At 36.6% G+C, this 24,538-nt stretch overlaps 1 protein-coding gene across 3 annotated transcripts in view; it reads left to right on the top strand.

The window, feature by feature from the left end:
- The window catches only part of CDK19 (cyclin dependent kinase 19), a 115,205-nt gene that overhangs the window by 48,348 nt on the left and 42,319 nt on the right, over nt 1-24,538 (top strand). For all 3 annotated transcript variants that reach the window (XM_027742135.2, XM_027742134.2, XM_039379816.1), the window contains one exon: nt 7,248-7,388. In XM_027742135.2, the coding sequence (XP_027597936.1) occupies nt 7,248-7,388 (141 nt within the window). The remainder of the gene's footprint in view (nt 1-7,247; nt 7,389-24,538) is intronic.

The raw sequence follows: 24,538 nt of genomic DNA, 5'->3' as shown, positions 1-24,538 counted from the left end.
TATCACAGTAAAATGTGTTGAATGTGTTTTATAGCAATAAAAACCGTTGTTGATTCTTAATAAGTGAGTAAATAAGTAATTACCTATGATTTGATAATATTGAATGATGATATATTCACTATTCAAGACCAGTTAAACCACGATCTGGGTATTTTTTAGGTTTGGTTGAATGCTTCTCTTATTATTAGATTCCAGTGATCTCTAACAACTAAATGCTTAGCAGCAAATAACACTGAGAAGTGTGGAGTAAAATCCATCTGGAAATTATTGTTCATGATAATAAAAATGTGTGGGCAGACTGGCTTTGTTTTATATGAAATTCTTGTTATGTATATATTCTACTTTTAAAAATGTAGGGTAGAGATTATTAGCATAGTCACGTGCACCTAAAAATAACCATCAGATAATGAAAAGGAGAAACTATTCTTCCTACATGTGAATTTCATAACACTGGTTGACTCTCTCAGTATGCAAATAAATATGCTTAATTTCAGTTAACAAATTTTGAATAACATTCTTTTATGACAAATGAAATTATGAGTGTTTCATAGTAATTTGTGCAATTTGCTTAATCTCACGAATGTTGTAGAATAGCTCTGAGTTTTAACATATTCCTTAAACATGGTGTAATCAGTTATAATTCTTTCTTCCACAGGCTTCAGTTTAGCTCTCAGTAGAGAAGATAATTTGTATGCTAGTTGATCACAAATATCTTTATATACATGAAAATACTTTTCTCAGTGTAGCAGTTTTATTTTTTCTCTTTTGATTTTTCCAAAGTCATGTCTATATTTTTGTTTTAATTCCATCCTGCTCTGCTAGGTGATTCTTTGTGTAGTCTTCTCTGTTGTATGTTTATTTACCACTATAGGATTCTTCTCCCTGGCAGAAAAATAAAAGGTTTGTTGAGGCAGAAGGAAATGGGCTAGCATAGGTCTTTATGGCATGATTGATCCCTTCCAAATAAAATGGGTGACCTTTTTCACCACTAAAATGATGGTTGAATTTCTTGCAGAGGGCAATGCCATTCCTTGTCGATAGCTTTCTGTTCCGAGAATGTGCCTATCACATCCTCAGAACATAAACTTGCTTTTTCTGCCAGAGTTGTATGAATTTGAGGGTAGCTTATGTGGACTCATTTTCTGTACTATGAAGCATGAGAATTGGAGGAAACAACAGGTAGGAACAGGCTTCAAAGACAGAGGCAAATGTGAACAGAGTGGAATGAATACCATGTGTGTCATATATATATATATATATATATATATATATATATATATACACACACACACACACTGAAAGGGTAGCTGAATTCTGATTACTTTTGTTACTGTTGTGTAGAGTTATTTTGACATATTTAGGTCTGAAAGACATTAGAGGACCTTGAAAGACCCCAATTAAACCTAAAAAAACTTTACTGAATCTGTTTACGCCTTCTCTGTGTTTCAAAGCTTAGGTATTTAAAGCAAGTTGGCATTAGCAAAAGTTATTGTATTAAAGCGCCTTTCACTGTTACTTAAAGTGTTGGCCACTTGTCACTTGGAACAGGGTTTTTCGTTAGGCAGTGTGGTTAATGACATTGTAAAGAAGATATTTGGTGATGGCCATACACTGTCATAGTTTAGAGGGAATGTTGTTGAGGCATCCTTTTTTCCTCTCCCCTTCTGAAGGACAGTTTGTGTTGTTTGCTGTCATGCTTCCAAAATTGGAAACTAAAGTGATCACTCCAGAGATACTTTTACCCACTTCTGTTTTGATTTTATTTTATTTTACTTGTGATAAGTAAACTGACAAAATTTTCTTAGTGTCTAAAACTTTGGTATCTGAAATGAGTCCTAAGAGTAGGCATGTGAAACTATGATTTATTTTTGGAACAGCAAATGTTACTCACATTCATTGGTTCCATCTTTGCTTTCTCTGTTTGAAAATTGTGGAAACAACGTGTGGTTAGTTTTGATACCACCTTAAGATTTTGATTTGTTCTTCCATAACCATTTTAAATACTTCATATGCAACAATATGTTGCCTTTGTTCGGGTATTGATTGCTGAAGAGAGAAGATGGAAGTAATTTTTTGTTTAAAATGAGACTGGAAGCCAAATAATATGAATCTTCCTCTTGGCCTTGGCACTTATTTAGTATGTATCCAAGCTTCCATCGCTTTAATATTAAAATGTAACTTTACTTTTTACTGGCAGGTTGACATAATTCTGTTTTATTCTCAAAGGCTGTATTAGGGATTGAATAGAATGCAGCAGGGTTTTTGCTAAAGTGTGGGAGCACACAGTTTGCTTCAGCCGGGAGAGGCAACTGAATTTGGCATGATTGCATTTCAGTTTGATGGAGATGCATGTAATTTTGCAATGAGTATTGCCTTAAGCAGCAGAACTCAAGTAGTCAGGTTTTCTAGGGGCTTGTGTCTTGAGTTCTATGGATTATCTGATGTCTGTTGAGGTGGGAGCTCGCACTAACTCCATTTAGTTCGGCATGCATGAGGTCCCTCTGTTAGCTGGCTTCTTGCTTCTGTGAAAAGTTTCCAGATCTGACTTACTTGTTTGTTTTAACCTCTGTCATACTGAACAGCAGTTCTTGGAATTGGGAATTGGATGACACAAACATAGAGTATGTTTGCATGAGACTGACTGACTTGGAAGCAGACTAAAATTAGGATCTTTTCAAATGCTCATTTAACTGCTGGTTAAATACTAGGGATTTGAATTTGCTCTATGTTGTTATGCATTATGTTTACTTTGTTTGTGGTGAAGGATTTAGAAAATACACGTAGTTCTTCACTAACCAATTTTCAAACCGGTTTCAATACACTAGGTAACATAGAAGGCAGACAAACTACTGGATTTCATTGATCACCACTGTATTTTATTTCCAAGTGCTTAGTTGCATTTCACTTCATTTTTTATCATTTATATAGTCTTGCCTTTGCAAGAACTAAAATGGTCTTACTGAAATACTGGTTCATCCAGTTTTCCTTGCAATTTTATTACGTTTTTTCAAGTTGAAAATTGGGAATAAGCAGTTAGGAAGTAAAAGCAGTAGTCACAGAGATTGCAAATAGCAAATTATAGCTTCCTTGCTTTTCCAGACTGCTAACGAATGTGTACTTTAATGTTGGTCAGTGAAGTATTAATTGAATTTAGAGTGCAGACTTAAAACCACGGCCACAAAGTCGATGCCTCATTTAAATGTAAAATATATAAAAGCATTAGAAATTTTTGACATTATGTTTATTTTCAAAAGTGAATACTGAATTGGCTCAGAGGATTTGGAATCCAGTCAGTTTCAGCATGTTTTTAAGATTTAGGAATCTGAAAATATGGATGCACAGAAAGGGAAAGTGACTTGGCTACTCCTGCTGAATAGATTTGAATATTGCTTGCAATATCATTTACCTCATATGACATGCATTTTTCTTTCGTTTTGAAGCATTTTAGATATATCAGAAGGAGAGCTTGAATCCACAGTGTTCTAATGAACTAATTAAAATGAATTTATGGCTGGATAATGTTGTGGATGGGTTTCTGTTCTGTAGCATGTGACTGATATAGTGCACACTGACAATTAAGGCTTTCCGAACTTGTTTTGCTGAATGAGTCTGGGTGTTTTCCAGCTCTTTTGGCCCGGTGATCTATCAGAATTTATGACTTAAGTTATCTTTGGGGAGTTCCAGTGAAAAAAAGACTTGGAGGATGCTGAAGGTTTTTGACCCTCTGTCCGCTTGTCATCTTGTTACAAACATGCCTCTGACTTGCCTGGAAGTCCCCGTGTTTTGTTCTTAGCAGTTATCCATTAGTGGTAAGATTCAGCACAGAACTTGCGCATACCTAGAGGTTAGTAGCTGCAGTGTCCAAGTGCACCTCCTGATTCCTGGAGAGAGAGCCAGGATGTTCTTCGTACCTGTCAGGGTTCAGATTTATACTCCAGGACAGTCTTGATGCTGTGCTATTCTTCAAAAAGATTTATTGAATGAGAGGAGTGTAGTATTAGTGTTTAAGGCAGTCATCTGGGGAATGGGAAATGGTTACAATTCCTATAATTTGTGTAGATTATTCCATGTCTTTATGAGGTCTGAAATTCTGGCTGCTACATGCTGTACTTGAGGCTGCACTTGGGACTGTTCAGGAAGTGAAACTAGGAAAGAGTACCTCATCCACTTGCACGGTGCACTTACGTATAAAGAACATTCTAGTTTGTGCTGGTACCCGCACCTGTTTCTGCACCTGAGGTCTTGGATGTAGACTGTTAAATCTTAAATGTTTTGAGATGGCAAGAGCACATCTCCCTGCCATGCCTGAAGTCAGCAAACTGTTCAAGTTAAAAAACTCCTTTAGCATTGTCGTACTGCTATGGCATCCTTTGCTTTGGAGCTTATTGTACACCTGATCTGCCTGATTACAAAGCCTTTGTCCAATTGTTGTGACTATTCATTTATTTCTGCTCTTATTTATTTCTTTAATTAATTAATTTGAGGAATAATTTCCCACAACAGTGGTAGGGCCATATAGATACATTTCTGAAAATATAAAGAAATAAGAGAAAGTTTAGGCTTGCTAGCACCTATTTGCCTTTCTATTTCTTAGCTGAACATTGCCATTAAAATTGCTGGTTAGTTTTGGTTACGTGTGTTGGTCTTTCTTCATATGACTAGTTGCTTACAAGAAATTGGATGAACTGCTTTTTTTAGAAAACTCTTTAGAGTAGTATTTGGTCACAAACACTGTGGATTCATTCCAATACCATGGGGCAAATTCAGCTTTTCAGTTCCCTGTAGTATTTGGCCCTGCATTAGGTTTTTAGTTTACTTTTTGTTCAGTTCTCTAAACTGTGATGTTTGTGATTTGATGGATATAAACTTTGGTAGAGTAAGTTGGCAACAATGGTTTTTATTTACTTTTGCAGGAAATTGGATTTTATCTAGTGATATTGCTTGCTTCAAGCAAAACTATCGGTTTTAATTCACTTCTACAATTCAAAAACCCTTTCAAGAAAGGAGCTTGTTTCCTTAGCTTTTCTTTCTGGGAGCCACATGGGAGGGCAGGGCTAGAAATCAGAGGGCACCAGCCTGATGTTGTCACATGCCTGACCTCCGGAGGTACTGGAGTGGCTGAGGTAGAGCCAGAGGCAGAGCCAGATGTGTTGTTGTTCCTCAACATATCTGTAGTTAATTATGTCCCATCGTGTCCCATGAGACCCTTTTTCAGTTTCATTTTCTTGGTGCCTTTATAATAAGGAATAATGTTTTGTATGAGTGGTAGTCAGTTTTTAAATGGGTATAGAAATCCCTTTTATTGATTACACACACCTTGAAAAAGGGCAGGACTGGATTTATGGGTCTGTGTGTATGACCTTTGCCTGTTAGTACTGCTGTATTTTTTGTACCATATATTAATGAATATATTAATTTGTGAGTTTATGGTATCATTACTGCATTATAAATCATATTGTTATTACACGAGAAGGTCATTATTCAGTGCACGTTGTATGGTACTGGCAGGTAGGGACTCCCAGTTGAAGCTATGAGAGAGAATCTTCTTGTAACATGACAATAAAAATTTTTTCCAAGGAAGTGATTCTTTAAGGCATTCCGTTTACAGTTTTCAGAGTGATTGCACAACTGAAGAATCAGGTACTAAGAGCTTGTCTTGTTTACTCATCGTCATGTGGATATTGAAAACTGATAATCCTTTAGATTTATACTGGTTTTTAACACACAACCATTGCTGTTGTACATGTAGTACTGGAAGGCTCTGTGGGAATGCTGTTGATAGGGAATAAACTGGCTTTTTTTATTTACTTGTGTTTTTCTGCTTTTTTTATTTCTCTTTAAACAATGTTGTCTATACCTGTGCTAAGTCCAGTTTGACAATGGCTAAAGTACTGGTGACAGCTGGGGGTAGCATTTAACATAAGGAAACATCAACTTGTTTCCATTTTCATTGGGAACAGTAGTGACAAACTTGATGGGAGTGGGGGTGGTGGAGGAGGGAGCAGAGGTCTAATGAAAGCACAGCCATTGGCTAACTCTTTAATCTGGGGAGGGGGATGATCTTGAACTAGACAAATCCTGTTTAAAGAATTGGGTAATTAGTAGTCTTGTCACTCCACAGATTAGCATTTTGAATCCTTTTCAGTAAAAATGCAAACTGCCTTTATTATTTCCATCTTTCAAAAGGCACATAATTGAAAACTATTGTGTTATTTGAGATGGTTCTTTGAATTGTCTTCAAAAAGAAGATTTTATTTTTCCCCCGTCTGATTGAATGTATTTAGTTGTTTGTTGAATGACAATATATTCAGATTGGATTTGTGCCTTGCGTAGCCCCATCTTGTCTGAGGACTGAAAAGGTAGAATGGCCTCACTCCAATTTATTTCTTGTACAGTGTAGCAAAACCAAACCTAACCTGTCATCTCCTCAGTGATCTTACAATAAATATTAATTAGTTTATTAATATTTCATGATCTCTCAGCAGTCTTTCAGTTGTATTTTTCATTCTTTCAACTGACTAATGCTGGGGTCCTTTCTTGCATTCCATGTTTTCAAGTGGTATTTGTCCTCTAGTGGGCTGACTGACTTCTGTAATCTAAGAGCCACCAGCTTGTTGTCATCATCAATGAAGTATGCAGCCAACACTTAGAAGCCAGAAGATAACCACTTTTAGATGTTTGAACATGATCTTACCCTACTGTTATGGTGTGGGGTTTTTGGAGTTACCCTCTCCCCCCCTTAAATATTTTTAAAAATATTTATTTAATCTCTGTCTATTGGGATTCTGATTTAGTGGGCAACACTAGAGGAGTTGCAAATATGCAACACATCCTGGGTGTTTTTGAAGACAAGGAGGGAAAGTGTGAAAGCATAGAGTGTGGTCTTCCTTCTGGTGGATACTGCTGGTTTGAAAGCTTCTGCTCTTACTTCTGAGGATAAGAGGATGCCAAATGGGGAGGAGGGAGGGAGGAGAATGTCTAAGACCCTTTACTGAAGGTAAGTAACTAGTATTTAGACACTAACAAAAGCTTGACAGCTGTTTTTTAAAGCAACTCCGAGAATAAAAACAATTTAAGAAAACTGTGAATACATCGCTATTACTTCTAACTGCAAAATTCAACAAACTTTGTATTTCATTCCATTAATATTAGTAGTTAAAACAAACCAAATAAACCAAAAGAAAACACAACCACCCACCTCTTTACCTGTCTAACTTAGTTCATGTTTTTACTTGTTTTATTTCTAGCATATTATCAAGTTTCACCGTGCCTCAAAAGCAAATAAAAAGCCCATGCAATTGCCAAGATCTATGGTTAAATCCCTACTCTACCAGATCCTCGATGGAATCCATTACCTCCATGCAAACTGGGTGCTTCACAGGGATCTGGTAAGTGTGGCATGTATTACCTGGTTAGGAAAGTTCCACGTGTGTGTTGTTGGGTAGGACAAGAAAAGTCCCTATTAGTAATCTTGCGTATCGATCCGTACAGCTCTTCCTGTTATTGTTACAGGAGACCAATTGAGACTTCAAACATGAAAACAAACTATGTTTTCACATTGTTTTTATCTGAGTCATCTGAGCTCAGACAATGATACTAGATCCGGTAAAAGGATTGCAGATATCGATATCCGAAAACAGTTCGTGAGACAGCTGATATATGTTGGTTGAACATTCTTATAAGTTTGTGCATGACTTTGAAAAGGCATTTAAGTAGGAAAGTGGTTGATACTCTTGTACGTTTTTTGGCTTACGTGCAAGTTACCATAAAAGCTAGTGAAAGAATAGTTTTTTCATGGAGTATTTCTTTTCCATGTGGTGTTTTTTCTGACCGTGGGAAGAGAACTATAAAAGAGTTATCATCTTGAAATTTCTCATGACCTTAAGTGGCTCTTTAAGTTGACTGCAGATTACAAGGGCAGCCAGTTGCCTTGTCTTAGTTACCCTTTTCCCTTTAAAGTTTTCCATCGCTCCTCATGCTTAAGTGAAGTGCTACCACAGGTTACAAAAAGAATACTAATGTGAGTATGCTGCCACTTGCATCGTAATTAGAGTATTTGGCATCAGACAAACAAATATGATGGTTAATACACCAAATGTCACTAGTAGGTATGGTAGGAAATGTAGTGTAATCTGGGTATAAAGCCACAGCTTTTGTTTGGTTCTTTTCCATAGTTGCCCCAGTATGTCAAAATAGGGCTGCATGTCCAGAAACTTACAATCACTAATTAAGTTTTGTGAGACATAGATTAGTCTTGAGTCTTTAATAGTAAATAGGGGCTTGGATTAATTTTTGGATGTAGAGCAATTTTTTTTGAAAGACATGAATATACCAAGGCAGGCTTGGAATAGAAGTCACGGACATCTTCTGAACTAAATTTGATCTATTTTTTGTTGTAATACTTAACAACAGCGGCTAGAATGGGTTTCAGATTTTGGTATGGATCGTTTTTTTAGTTTGTTCTTTGGTGTTTATTGTCAGTTTTTCTGTTAAATTCCAAATGTTGGTATACTGGGGAGATGGAGAGGGGTCACCTTTGGAATAGTAGCCACGACCAAAAACAGGAAGCATGTACAATCCTGATTTTCATGATGCAATTACTACCTTCCTAAGGAGACAGCTGTTGCTTTGGCAGAGTGCTCAGATGTAATTAGCTACAGCTTGAGAAGGAACACCTGAAAAGTCTATATCCAACTATGTTTGAGGGAAATATGCATTCATGGAACTTTTAAATATATATACACTCAAATGCCATGCATGAATTTGATATTTTGATAGGAAATACAAGATCTAAGTAATTAAGGTAATAATAACAAATACCCTCAAGAAGTTTCTTGCTGGTGTTGCCATTTCCAGCCTGCAGCACCAGGTATGTTGCGTGACTAGTGCTGCTACTTTACAGTTCTTATCTGTGGTTGACACGTTGCAGCAAAGCTGATGTCTAATGTCTCTGGCTTTCCTTTTGGAATTTTGGGAGATGATTGTTGCTGTTAAAAAACCACTGTTTTTCATGGCTCTGGAATGATAGCGCTTGACAGATGTTGGCATAACTGAGAAGGGAGAAGAACAGAAATTTGTGAAATCTCAATGTGGTCTTGATCTACAAGTAAATTTAAGCAGATGGATTCTGGGATACCTCAGTAAGACAAATGAAGCCATTTTGAAAATTGCTTTTATACACTGGTGATTAAAAAGTGTATTCAGAATCCTTTGCCTTTTTAAAATTTGTTGTGGATTCCTGAAGAATTCAGGTACTTCAAATAGTTGTATCTTGAACATGGTAAGAAAAAGCCTGATGTTATTCTGGATGTGTCCTGTTGGGACTTGAACTTCAAGGTTAATATAATAATTTAGTAACCAGTTTAAATCCTCAGTGAATGAAAAGTCTTTTATATCTGTAATTTTTATTCATATGCTCATACTTGTGATTTTTGCTACTAAGCACGGTACCTCAAGGCATGGTTTCACTGGAATCAGTTCCTTGCGTAATACCTGAATACCAGCTCCTCAGTGTCTTCTTAAGATGGGGAGCAGGTTTTTTGGTGTTTTTCTCTTAGCTGTTTTAATTTACATCTGCTGGAAAAAATATTTTTCCATTTTATGTAAACCAAATTTTGCATCAAAACACCTTGTACTTTCTTGGTTTAATATAACTCTGTTCTTACTATTTTTAACATGTATTTGGATGTAGACCAAAGATAGTGACATCCATTAAAAGTCATGTTATGCTTTTTTCATTGCTTCAAAAAAATATTAGATTCTCCAAGAATATTTATCATAATATTAGTCAAATTCTCCTCAGCCATGGAAATGATCTCTTTAATTTATTTAACAAATGTTATGAAAAAACAGAAACATGTCAGATTAGGTATTTGCAAGAGTATGCACTTAGAGAGGTATATGAAGAACATTGTTTAAATCTTAACTTACTAGTGTCTTAAATAAAAGATTTAACCAAAAATAACCAAATATAACCAAATAAACCAAAAATAACACCAAATGTGTTATTTAAAAACCTTAAAATTACGATGGTATTTTTAGTTGTTATTTTTAATATCAGCAGTAGCCAGCAAAAGTGTGACAGGGTAATAGAAGTGGTGAACAATGTGAATTTGCAGACTTGCAATACATGTCCTGTCCTTGGCCTGAGCTAATGGATAGTTGTTACCACAAGGAGACAGTCTTGTTCCCATCTTCACTGCTGCTAGGCATTGCCACCCATGTTATTGGTCTGGCAGGTGATACTCACCTGACTCATGGTGAGCTCATTCAAAGTGTTAAACACACAGAAAATATCCACTTTTCACCTGCAGAGCTTGTTTTCTGCAGGTTTAACTCCCTGAGGGACCTCACTGGGAACAGGAGTTGGCGCAGAGGGAGCGTGAGGCTGGAGGTGGTGGCAGAAAGCTCTACAGGCTGTTCTAGCATCGTCTGCCATTAGATCATATTATTTTTTTGTTAAAATACACTTTTTTGGTTCTTTGGAGAAAGTGCAAGTGTTCCTAAAAGATAAAATCAGTATAATTTTTATGTTTGCCTTGACTCTCTTGTGATACAAGACTTACATCAGCTTGAACTATGCCAAAACAAGTCCAAATTTAGGAAAGTGCCCATATTGAGGCAAACACTGAATACGCTCACACTCATACTTCTAGAAGTTTGAAAATAATTTAGTGTAGTGTATCTTTCAATGTTTTCTGAGGTTTAGGTTATTTTGTTTCTGACTTCCTTACCCTAAGAGTAGCTGAAAGGTGCTAAGTGACTTTTAAAGTTTTTTTTTTCTAAGCTGTTGGTTTTGGTCAGTTAAAAAGCATTCAGCTGTTAAGGCAAGATTCAAACAAGTATTAAATATGGAACAGAAGCACTAGATGTCTGATTTCTTTAAATAGCATTGTGTCAGCCTGTACACCTTGGAGTTGACCTAAGTCTATGAAAATCCATACACTTGTTCTCCTGTCAACCCATTTCGAGTGGTATTTTGTTGTTGGATTGCGTGTCATTGGGCAATGACAATTTTACCTTTTCAACATAGCAGCATTCCTGAAAGCCATGCACTAGAGGAGGGAGGATTTACTGGCTCTACTAGCTGCTGGGGCATTTTCTTATGAACAAGAGGTTAGTACAGATGGATATTGGAGAAAAAACCTTTGAGTACTAAGCTTTTGTGTTTTTATAAATGCTCTATATACACTGTGGGCTGCCCACTTGAACGAGATCTAGTATTGTGCTCCATATCTTGAGTCAATAGCAAGTTAGAAGATGCAGCACTTGGAGTACAGTATTTCAGGGTGTTCTAATATTTAGATTCTACAGGAACGTTCAGCAAAGGTCTTACTTTGCAGGGATGTTAAAAAATGGAGACTGTCCATATACTGTTTGAAGTGTCTGTTCATGTTAGCAACAGGAAGGATTGAGGCACTTCATTGTGCTAATAACCTCTCTGTAGATGGTGTTATTTGCTTAAGGACAAAACCAGGCTCAGACCATATCCTTTAGAACCTTATAAAAGCAATTTCTGTTTGTAATAGGATGTATTTTCCTGAAGGGGAGGTATTATCTATGAGATGTTTGAAGTGCACAGAATCCATACTGAGGAATTAATTTAAGATTCCATTTACGTCCTTGAGCGTTTCTTTAGAATACTGCTTTGTATTATTAAAACTATGGGTTGAAAAATGAATGTTGGAAATCAGACTCACCAGAGAAATGCATATTTGTTTTCGTTTCTCCCCCCTTTTCCCTGGAATTATGTTAAATGGCCGCTTTCAGCATTCTGAAGTTGAAAACTTGTTTGTTGCAATGATCATATCAACTAAGTCTGTAAAATAAGCCAAGTTCCTAAAGCGTTTTTATTATAATTTTAAATACTTGTTGACTAAGAATTTCTCATTTTCTCTTGTACTGACCCTCTACAGCTTTAGAATGTTGTAATTGACTGTGCGTCGTTTTGCAAATTAGGGAGATTAGTGTACAGCAAAAGTACAACTCCTTCAGTTTGCAGTCTACAATGTCAGTATAAAAAGCATGAACAGCAGTGGCAAGGAAAGGGTACTTTTCCTATTTCTGTTTTGGGAGGGAATCGGTGGTGATATGGCAGACTTCTGCACGCAAGTGAATAAATCCTGAAGAAAATTCTGGGTGCAAGGTCCTTACATACTGCAGGACAGCTCTTATGGTGATATTCAGTGAGGAAAAGTGGTTGTAATCCTTCTCTAGCCAGTATTTAAATCTGCAGTCTCTTACCATGAACCTATACCTGGACACTGCTCTGGAATTTTGCTGCCACATTACACAACTCACTTGTCTTTGCCTCTGTTTCCCAATCTGCTAGCTATTTATGGGTCTAATTTTAGCTTACTGCTTTATGTGCTGTGAAAGCAGTATAATGTATGTGGTTTATGTAGATAACTTATTTTTGTTGTTTGATATTCTTCTAATGAGCTGGAAGTATTAACAAAAACTAAAAATAAAAATCAATTGCATGTTGCATGAAGGCACCAGAAAACTTAAAATTTTAAGTGGATACTGACTTTTTGCTTCTGCTTTCATGTTTTCTTTTCAAAGCCTTTGAGAAATGGGTGCTTATTATTACTAGTTTATAGTATTTAGCTACTCCCCTCTCTTCCTTCCTGTACCCTCCCAAGAAAATTTTCCAATAAATGATAAGAGAAGTTACCTAAAAAGTAGCAGAACTGAAGTGGTTTTTAAATATCCCACTTGCATTTTGTTAAGTAAGTGAACTGTGGGTTTGAAAAATAAAATGTGAAATGACGAGTGTGGGAAACTCCCCTTTTACTAGCAATTCTAAAGAAGGATTTTTATGTGCTGATATCAAAAGTAAATTTAGATTTAGGTTCATGCATCCCTCTCTTGACAAGCAGCTGCTGTGTAGGAATGCAGAACTGTTGGGTCCTGCCTTCTGCCAGTAATTTTGCACTGGCTTGAAAAGCTTCTTGGCCCTGTTGCATCCGTTTGAGCGTGCACATGCCTCCTATAAATAAATATCGAGTCAACCTGTCTACCAGTTTCTTTAAACTTTTAAAAAACACTGTAGTTGTAATCCCCACTATTCTATGTCATCGTGTGTGTGCCTGCACGGGAAGGGTGCATGAATATGTATGGCCATGCACTCCTGACTCTCATTCTTCCCTATCTGTGTATGGGTTCAGGCCTCTTAATTGTTTATTATTCTGTCTGCATGATCTCTTTGGGGTGGAGGGGACTTTCCACAGTGTCAGAGAACCATGTGAATGATCATACTCAGCTTGCAGATTTCCCAAAAGAAAGGAAATACAAGCTAATCCTATGTATTTTAAGAGATTAGACTCCTTTGATGACTTCAGAAAGTGATTTGAATTTACCAACTGAAAAGTTAACACATTTTTCCTCTATTGTGTTGATTAGAGAGAGGATAAGCTTTTTTATTTACTGCTGAGGAACAATAGTTTATGGGTGCTTATACATGTATCTGTATGGATATGTGCTTCTAGATAGATAAGCGAACCAGAAATTTTATGTCCTGAAAAACAAACTGAGTTTTATCAGCAGGTGCTTTTCTCCCTCTCTCTCTTTTTTTTTTTCCTTTTAAGTGTTAAGCATGTATTTCAGGGCACCTATGAAAAAATGGTGGATTTCTCATTACTCAGAACTTTGCTTTTGTCCTTCATTTGTAAAAACTAATCTTCAGATGATTTAAAAAGATCTGTGAAGATGTACAGACTAATACTTCTGTTGTGTACATGGAAACAGCAATTTTTCCATGACTGAGTAATGCATACCTTTTGGTTTGTGGCAAGAGTATTAAGATGTTTGTAGATTAATTTTTACTAATAAAAATAATTACAGTTGAAGAAAAATGCTTTACCTCAGGTTCTGAAACAAGCTTATGCTCATAAAACCCTGACTGGATATAAATTCAGATGAGTCAGAAGAAACAAAGGGACTGATTTAATGTTCTTTTGGCTGCGTTTTGCTGCTAAAGTCAACAGATGACATATGGCCTTTGGACTTCTTATCTCTTTTCCTGAGGTGGAAAAAAGGCAACAAGGAAGCAAAAGTATTAATATAATTCTAGAATTTATGTGGGTTTTTTTTCCCTGTTATAGAATAAACAGAAGGAAAATGTCATCTTTTTAGTATTCCCAGTTAAGATACTACCTGCCAAAGGAGGTTTCTAGTAAATACATGATGTGCTTAGCCTACTGGTGCAGCTGACCATTTGGAGTGAGCAAACTGAGTTTTGCCTTCTAAATAAAAATGCAAAGTTTAGAAGCTGTTTTTAGAAGTTTTTCTTTTGTAAAAGTCTTACTACTTTTTTTTTTTCTGTTGGAGAAAGTACCTTTAGGATAATGGAATTGACTGTAACTGCATCTATGGGATTATTTCTGTTTGGACTCATTACCCCTTCTGTATAAGGCTACAGAGGTTGGCACCTCTTTCTACAGTAATAGAAATTAATGAACCTTAAGAGAAGTGTGTTAGAATCAGTGAAGACGACTAATGTAACTACATATAATCAAGAAAAAATGAAAATCCCGCATTTGTTCTCCATGCTGTTTGCCATCTTGTGCTTTCTCTTGTGCATTTCTCTTCACTTGGAAACTTGCTGTAGTTATTGCTGATCTACTAAGCAGTTGCAGTAACGTTGCAGATTATCTTGCACTTAAATTAAGCATCTTTGGTCAGTGATCCAGGAAGCTGCAGCGACTAGCAAAGGACGTTAGTTTATTCCTCATTTTGTTGTGTGTGAACTTTGTCAAAGAAACTAAATCTGCTGCAGAAAATGACTGATCAGCTGGCGTGCCACAGATGGCTTATCTCAGGGCCTCCTTGTCTTTTCCAGCCTCCATCCCTTCTGGCTTCTGGCTAATGTTTCAGAAATCACTGTAGCTCTTAGGACTATGTACTACCATTATGTCAATTAAAGGAAATGAAGGAAATACTTTACCTAGTCTGTGAAGTGACCGACTATATAAAGTGATCCTCTCAGAAACTGGGCACTACGTCTTCAGATTCATCTTTAGGGAGGATTGTGATAGTCTTTTTTTCTGAATTTCATATAAAACCAGCTCAGAATTAAAATTTCAAGATATTTTAATAAATACAGGAACAATCCCTCAGGATATCTGGACCACTGGTAAAAGCATTTATAGTATTCTTTCATTTGTTTTAACAGTGAAGAAGCAAAGATTTCAAGACAAGTCATAGTGCAAGTAGTCAGTGTTAAACACATACAGTTTTCTGTATACCAAGCCTCTGTACTACCAGAATTTTAACTTCTCTGTTGTTTTCCTGCCCTCTGGCAGCTAAAGGCCATGTGAATATATGACAGGTGTTCTGACAGACCCCCGTTCCACTTCGTTCAGTGCCTCAGTGGCGTTAGAGCACAACTCACCATCAGTTTCCTTTGAGAGGCTTGTAGAAGCACTTCCCCAGCAGTTCGGTAACCTTTCTGTGCTACTATGTAAAGTAGTAGAAAACTACGTAAAAATCATTTTATTCTATTTAAGCAAGCTGATGGCATCTGAAAAATGTTTTTTATATTGGAATTATGGTTTTGCATTTTCAAGCAACTCCTCCCTCCCACCTGCAAGCTAGCCTTCCATCTGTGTTGCTTTGATTCCTACTGGTATAATAATCTTTGAACACAGGTTGTGGTTGGTTTTGGTTTTTTTTCTGTCAGTTTATTTCTATATAACCAATTCAGATGTTTTGGGTTTTTAGGGGCTTTTTTTGGTCGAAGAGTTTTACCTAACCAAAAAAAAAATAAAAAAAAAAATAAAGTCACGTACTGCTAGGAGTTCATGCCTACTTGTTCTGCTAGTTTAAAACATTGAGCCCAAATCCCCAAATGTAGCATTATGATGTTCTATGTAGCTGGTGTTCTCAAATATAAATTATGCCAAAGAAAATAATTCCGTAGACAGTATTTTGCATTCCTGAAATTCCCCTTGGAACGGGGGATTTCAGCTACTCAAGCCATTTTGTCTTACACTGCAATTGTTGTCAAAGACAGTTTTTCACAAATGTGTCTTCTGTTCTACATTCTTCTTTAATACATAAAACACGCTTGTACATTTTTACTTTGATTTGCCTTTCATGTAGTTACTTTTGATGTAACACTTGTGGATGATGAATGTAAGAATTACGAAATAAGTGCAAATTCCAGTATGCTACATTTTAATGAGCTGATACTGACTTCTAATGCTAAGAAAGTTATTTTTGTGGCTGTAGAACTGTATGTTTAGATATTTGCCAGCCCAGCTGAAATGAAGTTTTTTAAATGGGATGTTAAAGTTTGTTTTGTTTCTTGACATTCAGGGTGTGAATTCCAGTCTCAGCCCTAGGAGTGATTGTTTATCAAGTAAATATTAATCTGAACTCTGATAGCTAAACCAAAGAGAATTGCAGACCCATTTAGGTTTTGGAAAATGTGTTTGCTTGAAATTCTGGTTATAGCTGGATAATATAATAATTTTTCAGTAGCTTCTTACTAATTTTACTGTCAGCAAATACACATGCTGTCACTGGCTGTCTGCTGCTTTTTGCTGGGATGCAGAGTTTACTTCGAAGCTTATTTCTCTGTACATGTCTCTTTGCTGTGGTGAGGAGCTGCTGTTCTTTGGTCCCAGCTTCTGTAGTGGGATGGGAAGAGCTTGCAGTAACGGTAAGCCTTATGGGGACTAAAAAGTATTTTTTTTTATGTGCCGTAAATATACTTGAGTGTATATTGCAAGTGGTTTGTTGAGTTTGGAAAAATGGTAAACTAGAAAACAGCTTGATTTGTTTATCTCATTTCAAGATTTTTTTTTCCTCTCCTGCTATGTGAAAGTTTTGATTCTTAATTCTTTCCTGTCCATAGGGATATATAGTACTATTCCTTTATAACCTGTACTTCACTCAAGTGCTGATCCCCACAGTTCTGCTCACTCAATGACTTTTCTTTTTGCTTCATTGGAAAAGTACGAGATGTTAATCTTTCTCACTCTCCCGAGAGGTGTACATGGGAACACTTGAGAAGGTCTGCGTTAAGTGTTGAAATAGATTAACTAAATTGTGCTAAACTTTTTTTTTGTGGCTATTCTGAATGGTCTGAAAAGTACCTGTGTGGCTATTCTGAAAGTGGTCTGTGCTCAATTCAAGTTGTGCCAATGCAAGGTGGTGCTGTCTCAACCCTCTGCTGCACTGGAGGTGATACTGGGTACCATGCAGTCAGTGCTGTAAGTGTGCTTCTCTGCTGACTGTCCCAGTTCTTACTTTTGCCTTTGACAAAGGTATATTTATTCCTGTCAAGGTGCTAAAAGTGGACTGGAGGGCCATGGCAGAGGAGCTCATCTGCCCATCTGCTGTCTGCATGATTATCTCCAGCCGAGAGACAGTGTGGACTGCTAGAGGAAGGAACATTTTAAACTGTACAGCTGTTTTTCTTGGTGCATATGATTTGGAATCCTTTTTCAATATTCAGATAGTTTTAATTTAATTTAGTTGAAAACTTTAATGCAGAGGATGTGGCTACATGAACAAGTTATAGCAAGGCAGTCTAGGGTGTGGATTTACTCTGCATTAGTTACTCTGTAGTAACTGCTCACCTGCGTGTTTTTATCCTGCAGAAAATGCATAGTCCTTTGATAACTCACTTCTTAATGAGGGTGAGATAAAATTGCCTAACGTAACATCACTAAAACTGGACGGGTACTGTGTTCATTTCTAAGTGCTTTACATTATTTCTCAAAATGATTTCATTAAAATGCGGGTAACTAAAATGCAATATAATAATGACATTATGGTATTGTTTTTTTATGACTGGTACCCATATGTTGAGCTTGTCGAACAATTCAGCCTTTTGGGTACCTTTGGGTACAGTCCTCTACAGTGCATGTCTAGTTTAGTTTTCAGTATGCAAGAAGCATTCAGTTTTACAAAAAATTTTGTTCAGAACTGGGTGTGTGAGGTGTGTGTCTCTTTCCATCCTATTAACTTCAGATTTCAATTTGTCAAATGAGTCGATAGGTTTGGGAATTTTAATTGTAGGGATACTGCAGCCATAAAATCTGTAATAAAACTATTATCGCCTCTAATAAAGCTTCCCTAGATTTTAATCCTGGTCCTAAGTTTGTAGCGTGACTATTTTCAAAATCAATGTTGCAACTATAGAGAATTTCAGCTGATGAGCATAGCATATACAAAACATGGGACAGAGTAACAGCAAGTATAAAGTGCTCTGATGGTAAATTCTGAAAGCTAGGGGTTTTCTCAAGAGCATTTTGTTACATAGTAAATTTTTCAAAAATCTTAATCTGGCTTTGAGGAACAGAGATCGGGTGCCTAGCCTCTTTATGCAGTCTGAAAAAAGAAAATAAAAATTTCTGCAGGGAGTTTGTTTGCATTTTAAGTACTTCAGTTTTGTAAGAATGTCCAAGGACTTATTGGCAACATCAAGAATGAGGTAAATCCTAAATCTTGAGCATTGAAAACTTAGATGTTTTTCCTAGTAAGTTGGGGCAAATTTGCTATAGCAAGGACAATCGTATCTTACTTTGAAAGTGTACTATGTGTTTGAAGTTGTTTAATTTAAAAAAAATAAAAAAATTAGGGCAGCTTGACCTGCCATTCTTTAACATGCTCGTGTTTTTGACATGAATCACAGAATGTTTCTCAGGAACTGACAGTATCTTACAGCATTGCATGTCTATGCAGGTTGTTTTTCATTTTTTAACAGGGCATAATTGTTGAATGGAAAAATATTATAATTAGCTCTGAACTACTTCAGATTTTGTTTTCGGCACGTAGAGCCTTCTTCACAACTCTTCTTCTGTTTTCTTTCTTGACACAAATCTTTCATTTGCTTCCAACTTCCTGCTCCTCTGCCCACGTTCCCATATCTGTTGATCTGCCTTTTGCCACTTCTTTAACGTTACTCATATAACCTTGACTCAGCTTTGACTTTCCTGAAATACTCCAGTATTCCATATCCACAATCTTAATTATTGCTCTCCCCTTTGGCCTTCACAACTTTGAGCTCTGTGGATTGTGCACGTAGAAGCCTGTGCTTCATACTTTGACCCCTATGTGGGAAAAGCTCACACATTCCAGGTGGAGTGACCCTCCTTTCTTTAGTTTCTCATTAAAAGTACCATACTCAGATAAAAATTCCACAGATTCATTAAAACTTAAAGGTGTCTAGGTTCTGAATTCAGTAACACTTCCTACTGTGGTGGTTCTGCTTCAGAAAAGATGTTGAGACCGACTTTCTTCAGGTTTTTGTCTCCCAAAACAGCTTTTCTCTGTTTCCCCACTGAATTATATGTACCTAATCTTCTCTCCCTGTGCTTTTTAGCTTCTGACTTCCATTAGTAGCTTTAAGAATGAATATTTTGATCGTGGTCATGTGTGTTAAAGTTGCTACAATCTCTAGTTCTGCTATGTCTTATTTTATATGTAATTCTTCTAAAGTATTTGGAAATTAATGGGAAAATCCTTTACAAAATAAAAAAAGGGGGCTTATCCATTTTGGGTCTGGCAGGCTTTTTTTTTTTTTAACAGCAAACAACTTTTTGTCAGTACACTTTTAATAAAGCAACCACAAAAAATTAAACTTTCCAGAAATATTTGTGTTATTTATATTGTTGAAAGTATATATATTACTGATTACAGAATTTTTGGACGTGTCAAGCTGATCCCATGTCATAATTAACTAGCTTGCATGAAGGTTGAAAATCTCCAACCACAGACTTCCGTTCAGAATCGGCCTTGATTGACAATTGATTGAAAAAACAATTAATAGTTGGTGCTGAAAACTGTCTGTAGGCATACCAGTCAACTCAATTCGCTCTTTCACATGGTATTAGATACAGTACAGCAACTTCAATGTCTAAGAAGGGTCTTGATGCTTACTATAGAACTATTATAAAAGGTGTTGCAAATAATTCCAGAGACATGAACAAGGTTTTAAGTAAATGTTAATGTGTTAGGTTAAATTGTTCTAAGGTGACTTAATGATTTCTTTGTTTTGTACCGCGTATGTAATTTGGGAAGAGCCTAATCTTCAAAAGCAGTTAACAGACTCCCACACCTTGTCTTAAGCTGGCTACCTAAAATATTTAAGCACCACCTATTAATATCTTGCCAAGAACTGCTTTTTGGTTTGCATTAATGAGGACAAGTAGTACTAATACCTAATGTATTTGTTCATGAAAGCATCTCTTAACATAATTGTTTTTTCATGCATTTTTATTATGTACTAAAATAAATATGAAGATTCTGGCAATATACTACAGAAACAAACTTCAAGAATTTGAAACACCACGTTGTAGCAGTATGCTACACTAAATAAATATCTAATGTACTTATTTTCCCAAAAAAAGTTCTTGTACACTTCTGAAGAAGGGAAATGAAGAAATTACTTGCTTCTCGTGTAACTTATTCTGGCCTGATTGCCTTCATTGCTTCTTACATATTTTTTCCTTCTATTTACATTCACAAATCAAGACAGTTTCAGGACAGAAGATTAGCATTTTGTTTTAGATACTGTGCAGCTTTTAATAAACTGTAGTAATTTCCATGAACACTTAAAGTCACTGTATCAAATATGTTCAATTTAAACACTCTTCTTTATATTACCTGAGTTATTTTAAAACTGAGGGCTGGAAAGCTGCTGTAAATATTATGGAAACCTTAGTGGATTAATCGTGGATTTGACAAAGCATCATTGCCTCAATCTTGTGTTGACTTTGTAAATACAGTAAGAAATTGCTTCAGATAGATAGACTCATTATTAATAGAGAGAGATTTCTCCACTGATCTGTTGCAACTCAGTTATCATTTACCAGTTATCAGTGTAGTCTCTAACCTGAGGAACCTCTTCATCTGAGACTTGCAGGTCAGAGTATGAGGACATTTTCTTGATGGAGATGTTGTTGTGGCTGAGATGGGGAATGTGAACTCAAAGCCCTTTAGCTCCTCTACCTGCCAGTGGGCACACTTTTACCAGCAGTATCCTGTGGTAAATAAAAGATACCTTCACGCTGTCATGGAAAGGACCAAGTTGCTTAGTGCTTACTGCAAGATATCACACAACAAGAGTGTGCCCATGGCAGTACCCATGGCATGTTGATGGAGGTGCTTTCATTTAGCTCACACTTTTATTTAGCCCAACTAATGTGTTCATCTAGCTGCATGAATATCTAAGGCTGCTCCAAACGTGTTACTCTGCATGTGAAAGTGCTCACAGAAAATACCAAGAATGTAACATAACTGTTTAATGGATGCGTATATAAACTATTTTTAAGTGGAATCTCATTCATTTATGCTGTTGAGAAGTAGGAAACCTACTGCTTTTGCTTATTCAAGAAAGCATATGAGGGGTCCTGGCATTTCCCTAGTACAGAAGTGCCATGTGACCTATTTGTGGCTTGGGTTTTTAGATTCAAGAATAGGATACCTGAACTCTTGTGGGTTTTTTTTGCCCTCAAACACAATCTCATTGCTAGTAAGAGATTCACAGATTGAAAGGAAGGAGCAGTGTTACTAGCTCTAAAGTGATAGTGGTGTGGAGTTAGGAACCTTCCTTACTTGTGTCCAGCATGCCTTGCCTTGGTATCTGCAGAATCTTTATTTTTAAATGTGGAGGTGCTGGTTTGAAACTAACAGCTGCAAGTATTCTGCGAAAAGAAAAATTTTTCTGGATAAGCAAGTGATGTTTTTCTGAGTGAAAAACCTGAAAAGCGCAGAAGCAGTTATGAGTAGGAAACAATACTTGTGCCCAAGATGGCAGGGTACATAGCTACTTGCAGCCTTTGCATCCAGCTTGGCTTAGACTGTGACTGTTAATATTAAAACACAAATTTCAAATGTCATCCTTTAAAGTAAAACTATTTGATTTTCAATAATCTTTTTTGACAATATAAATATTTGTCAAGCTGTGTAAATAATGTGGTATCTGATAAAGGAAAATATTTTTCCAAGGCAAGAAAACTTCACTATCTTGGACTATGCATACAGCAACTAAGTAACTGGGATAAATGCTTGAGAGTCTTAATAGATTCAAGAGTCTTGTGCTTTCCATAATTTTTGAGTCGGCGTATTATATCTTAACTTTAAATAATTTTTCTTCAGGTGAGTTCAGGTTTTCAGTCTCTGTATTCCGAGGCATTTTTTTCCCTGTTGCTCATATATACCTTTCATATCCTCCACCAGCTATACCTGTGGCTGAGAGGCTTTCCTTCCTCTCTGACCCTTGCTCCTGCCAGCTCCAATGTTTTATGGGTCAGTCTTTACTTGAAAGACCCTCTCTGTTTGCTGTTCTTCAGGTTGTCTCCCTCCCTTACACCAAATCCCAAGCCCTATCTATGCAGTTGTTTCTTCCTTACACAACATGCACTGCTTTGTATCTGCTCCTGTGCCTTGTTGCTGTACTGGCCTTTCTCAGACTTAAGCTTTTCAAAGCAGGAGCCTTTTGTTCGGTACTTTACCCATTGTGCCCTTTGTGTACAAGAAAAGTTGCATAAACAAACAATAAAATACTTGAGTTGGGTTGTTGTGTAGGCAGTGTTCATTCATGTTTGGATAGCAGTATTCAAGATAGCCTTTCAGTTGTTTATGGTAATTATGGAAAGTACATTCTGTATTGAAATGGTTTATGCTTGTTCCTGCCTGGCCTGTTAGAAAATTATTTTAAATTGGTGGAAAATCTACTTAAGCACTTGTGATCTTTAATTTATATGAATAATTGTGATGAGAACATTTCAAATGGTTTTGAGATGCTGATAATTCTGAATGAGTGTCAATTTATGTGTTGGGTCTTCAATTCTTCAGGCAGATGTAGACCATATAGACCTTTATTGTTAGACTGGACTTATAGTGCAGTAAAGATTGGAGCTTATACTACAGAAGGAATACCATAAAAATTTGAATGCCAGCTGAACGTTAAGCTCCTTTTCATAGCATTTAATGATAAAATGAGCAAAAAGGGAATGCAGTATTCTTCTAAATTTTACAGTGTGCATACATTAAAGATACTTTGTATTAAGAAACATTATCAAGTCACAATGAATGTAAACAGATGCAGGTGTCCTACTTAATATCTCCTAATCTCATTTGTGTACGGGAGTAATGGCAGGTGATGAATAAAACTCAGGTTTCAGAAAGCAAGTAGAAGTATTATACCTTATGGATCTATATGTAAACATAACCTTTGTTACCTCTTTCTTTTTCTTCTACGTGAAAAGAGCCTAAAAAGACTTAAGAGGATCATTGTATTGGTACTTTGCTAACTTTGTAATACTGAAGTCTAGTACTGAATACTTCCATAGCAATATTTCCAAAACTGTTTTTCTCTGTCTCCTCTGAGGTTCACCGCCTCATAAAATCTCACCAGTGCCTTTTCATCCAAAGGAATTGTTGCAGTCCCAGCCATGACAGAGCACCCTGAGAACAAGAGCAGGCTGTTGGTGCAGGGGGACAAGCACTTCAGCTACCTGGGGGCCATGCTTTAAGGGGTACGGTTGTGGAGATGTGGGCTGCGTGATGCAGGACAGCTCTTGAGATGATGTGGGGATTCTGGTCTCCTATAAACTCTGGTTAATGTTGTGAAACAATTTTTCATCTGAATAACAGTGGAAATAAAATGGAGTATCTGTATAATGTGTGTGTCAGCTGAGCAGTGGTACTTTGTCCATCTGCTTGCTTTGCAGTCCAATGTTGATTTTTTTTTCACTGCAAGCCACAGGGGTTGTGCTGCCTCAAGTGATACATTAGTAGGTTGTCTAGAACATGGTAACTGGATGATGAATGTGAGACCTTATGATCCAGAGGACTGTTAAATCCCAATTTTGTTGCTGTAGGCATTAAGGGTTGTATTAGGGTGATAGAATTTCTTTCTGAAGACTGATCTGCTGGACAAACCGTGATGAAAAAGGAACACGTAACTTAGCCCTGCAAATAGTGGAACTTGAGTGCTTGCTTTAAGATGATACTCCAAGAAAGACTATGTATAAGGATTGAGGTTACATTGTAAATCACTGATCTAGATTATTTTCACATAAGGGAGAAGTCGATGCTGTAGTATAACAGGCATTTAATTGCTCAAGTAGGTAAGGGTCAGTTAGTGTTTAGACTCAACATGAAGGAAGGTGGGGAGAAGAGGTGAGATCTCACCTTTTTTTCCTTGAGATGATGAGCACAGAAAAACAGCATATATGAAAAGTGGATAAAAAAATGTAGCTTGATGCTACAAAATTATGTATGTAATAAACTGACAAGAGCTAATTAAAGTATATGAAATATTATTAGACATAAACCTTTGATTGTTAAAATCCTCTAATGTATTTCATTTTCTAAATCTTGTCAAAAGTTTATACTCAAAAATAATAACAAAAGAAATTTATTCCACTGTTCTGAGTCCTTTCAGCTATATTCCCATGTCTGTGGGAAAAAAGAGATCATACAAAAACAGACTCATTAAGACCCACTCAACGTGGAAGCAGCCACTTCAGGTAATTGTACTACCCTATTCTTTTCCTCCTTTGAAATTTCCATTAAA

Source organism: Pipra filicauda, unplaced genomic scaffold, assembly GCF_003945595.2.
Source record: "Pipra filicauda isolate LSUMZ 115617 unplaced genomic scaffold, ASM394559v2 scaffold176_size3548034_pilon, whole genome shotgun sequence".
NCBI classification, from domain to species: Eukaryota; Metazoa; Chordata; class Aves; order Passeriformes; family Pipridae; genus Pipra; species Pipra filicauda.
The sequence above is the reverse complement of the archived record's forward strand: the minus strand, read 5'-3'. Positions and strand labels throughout refer to the sequence as shown.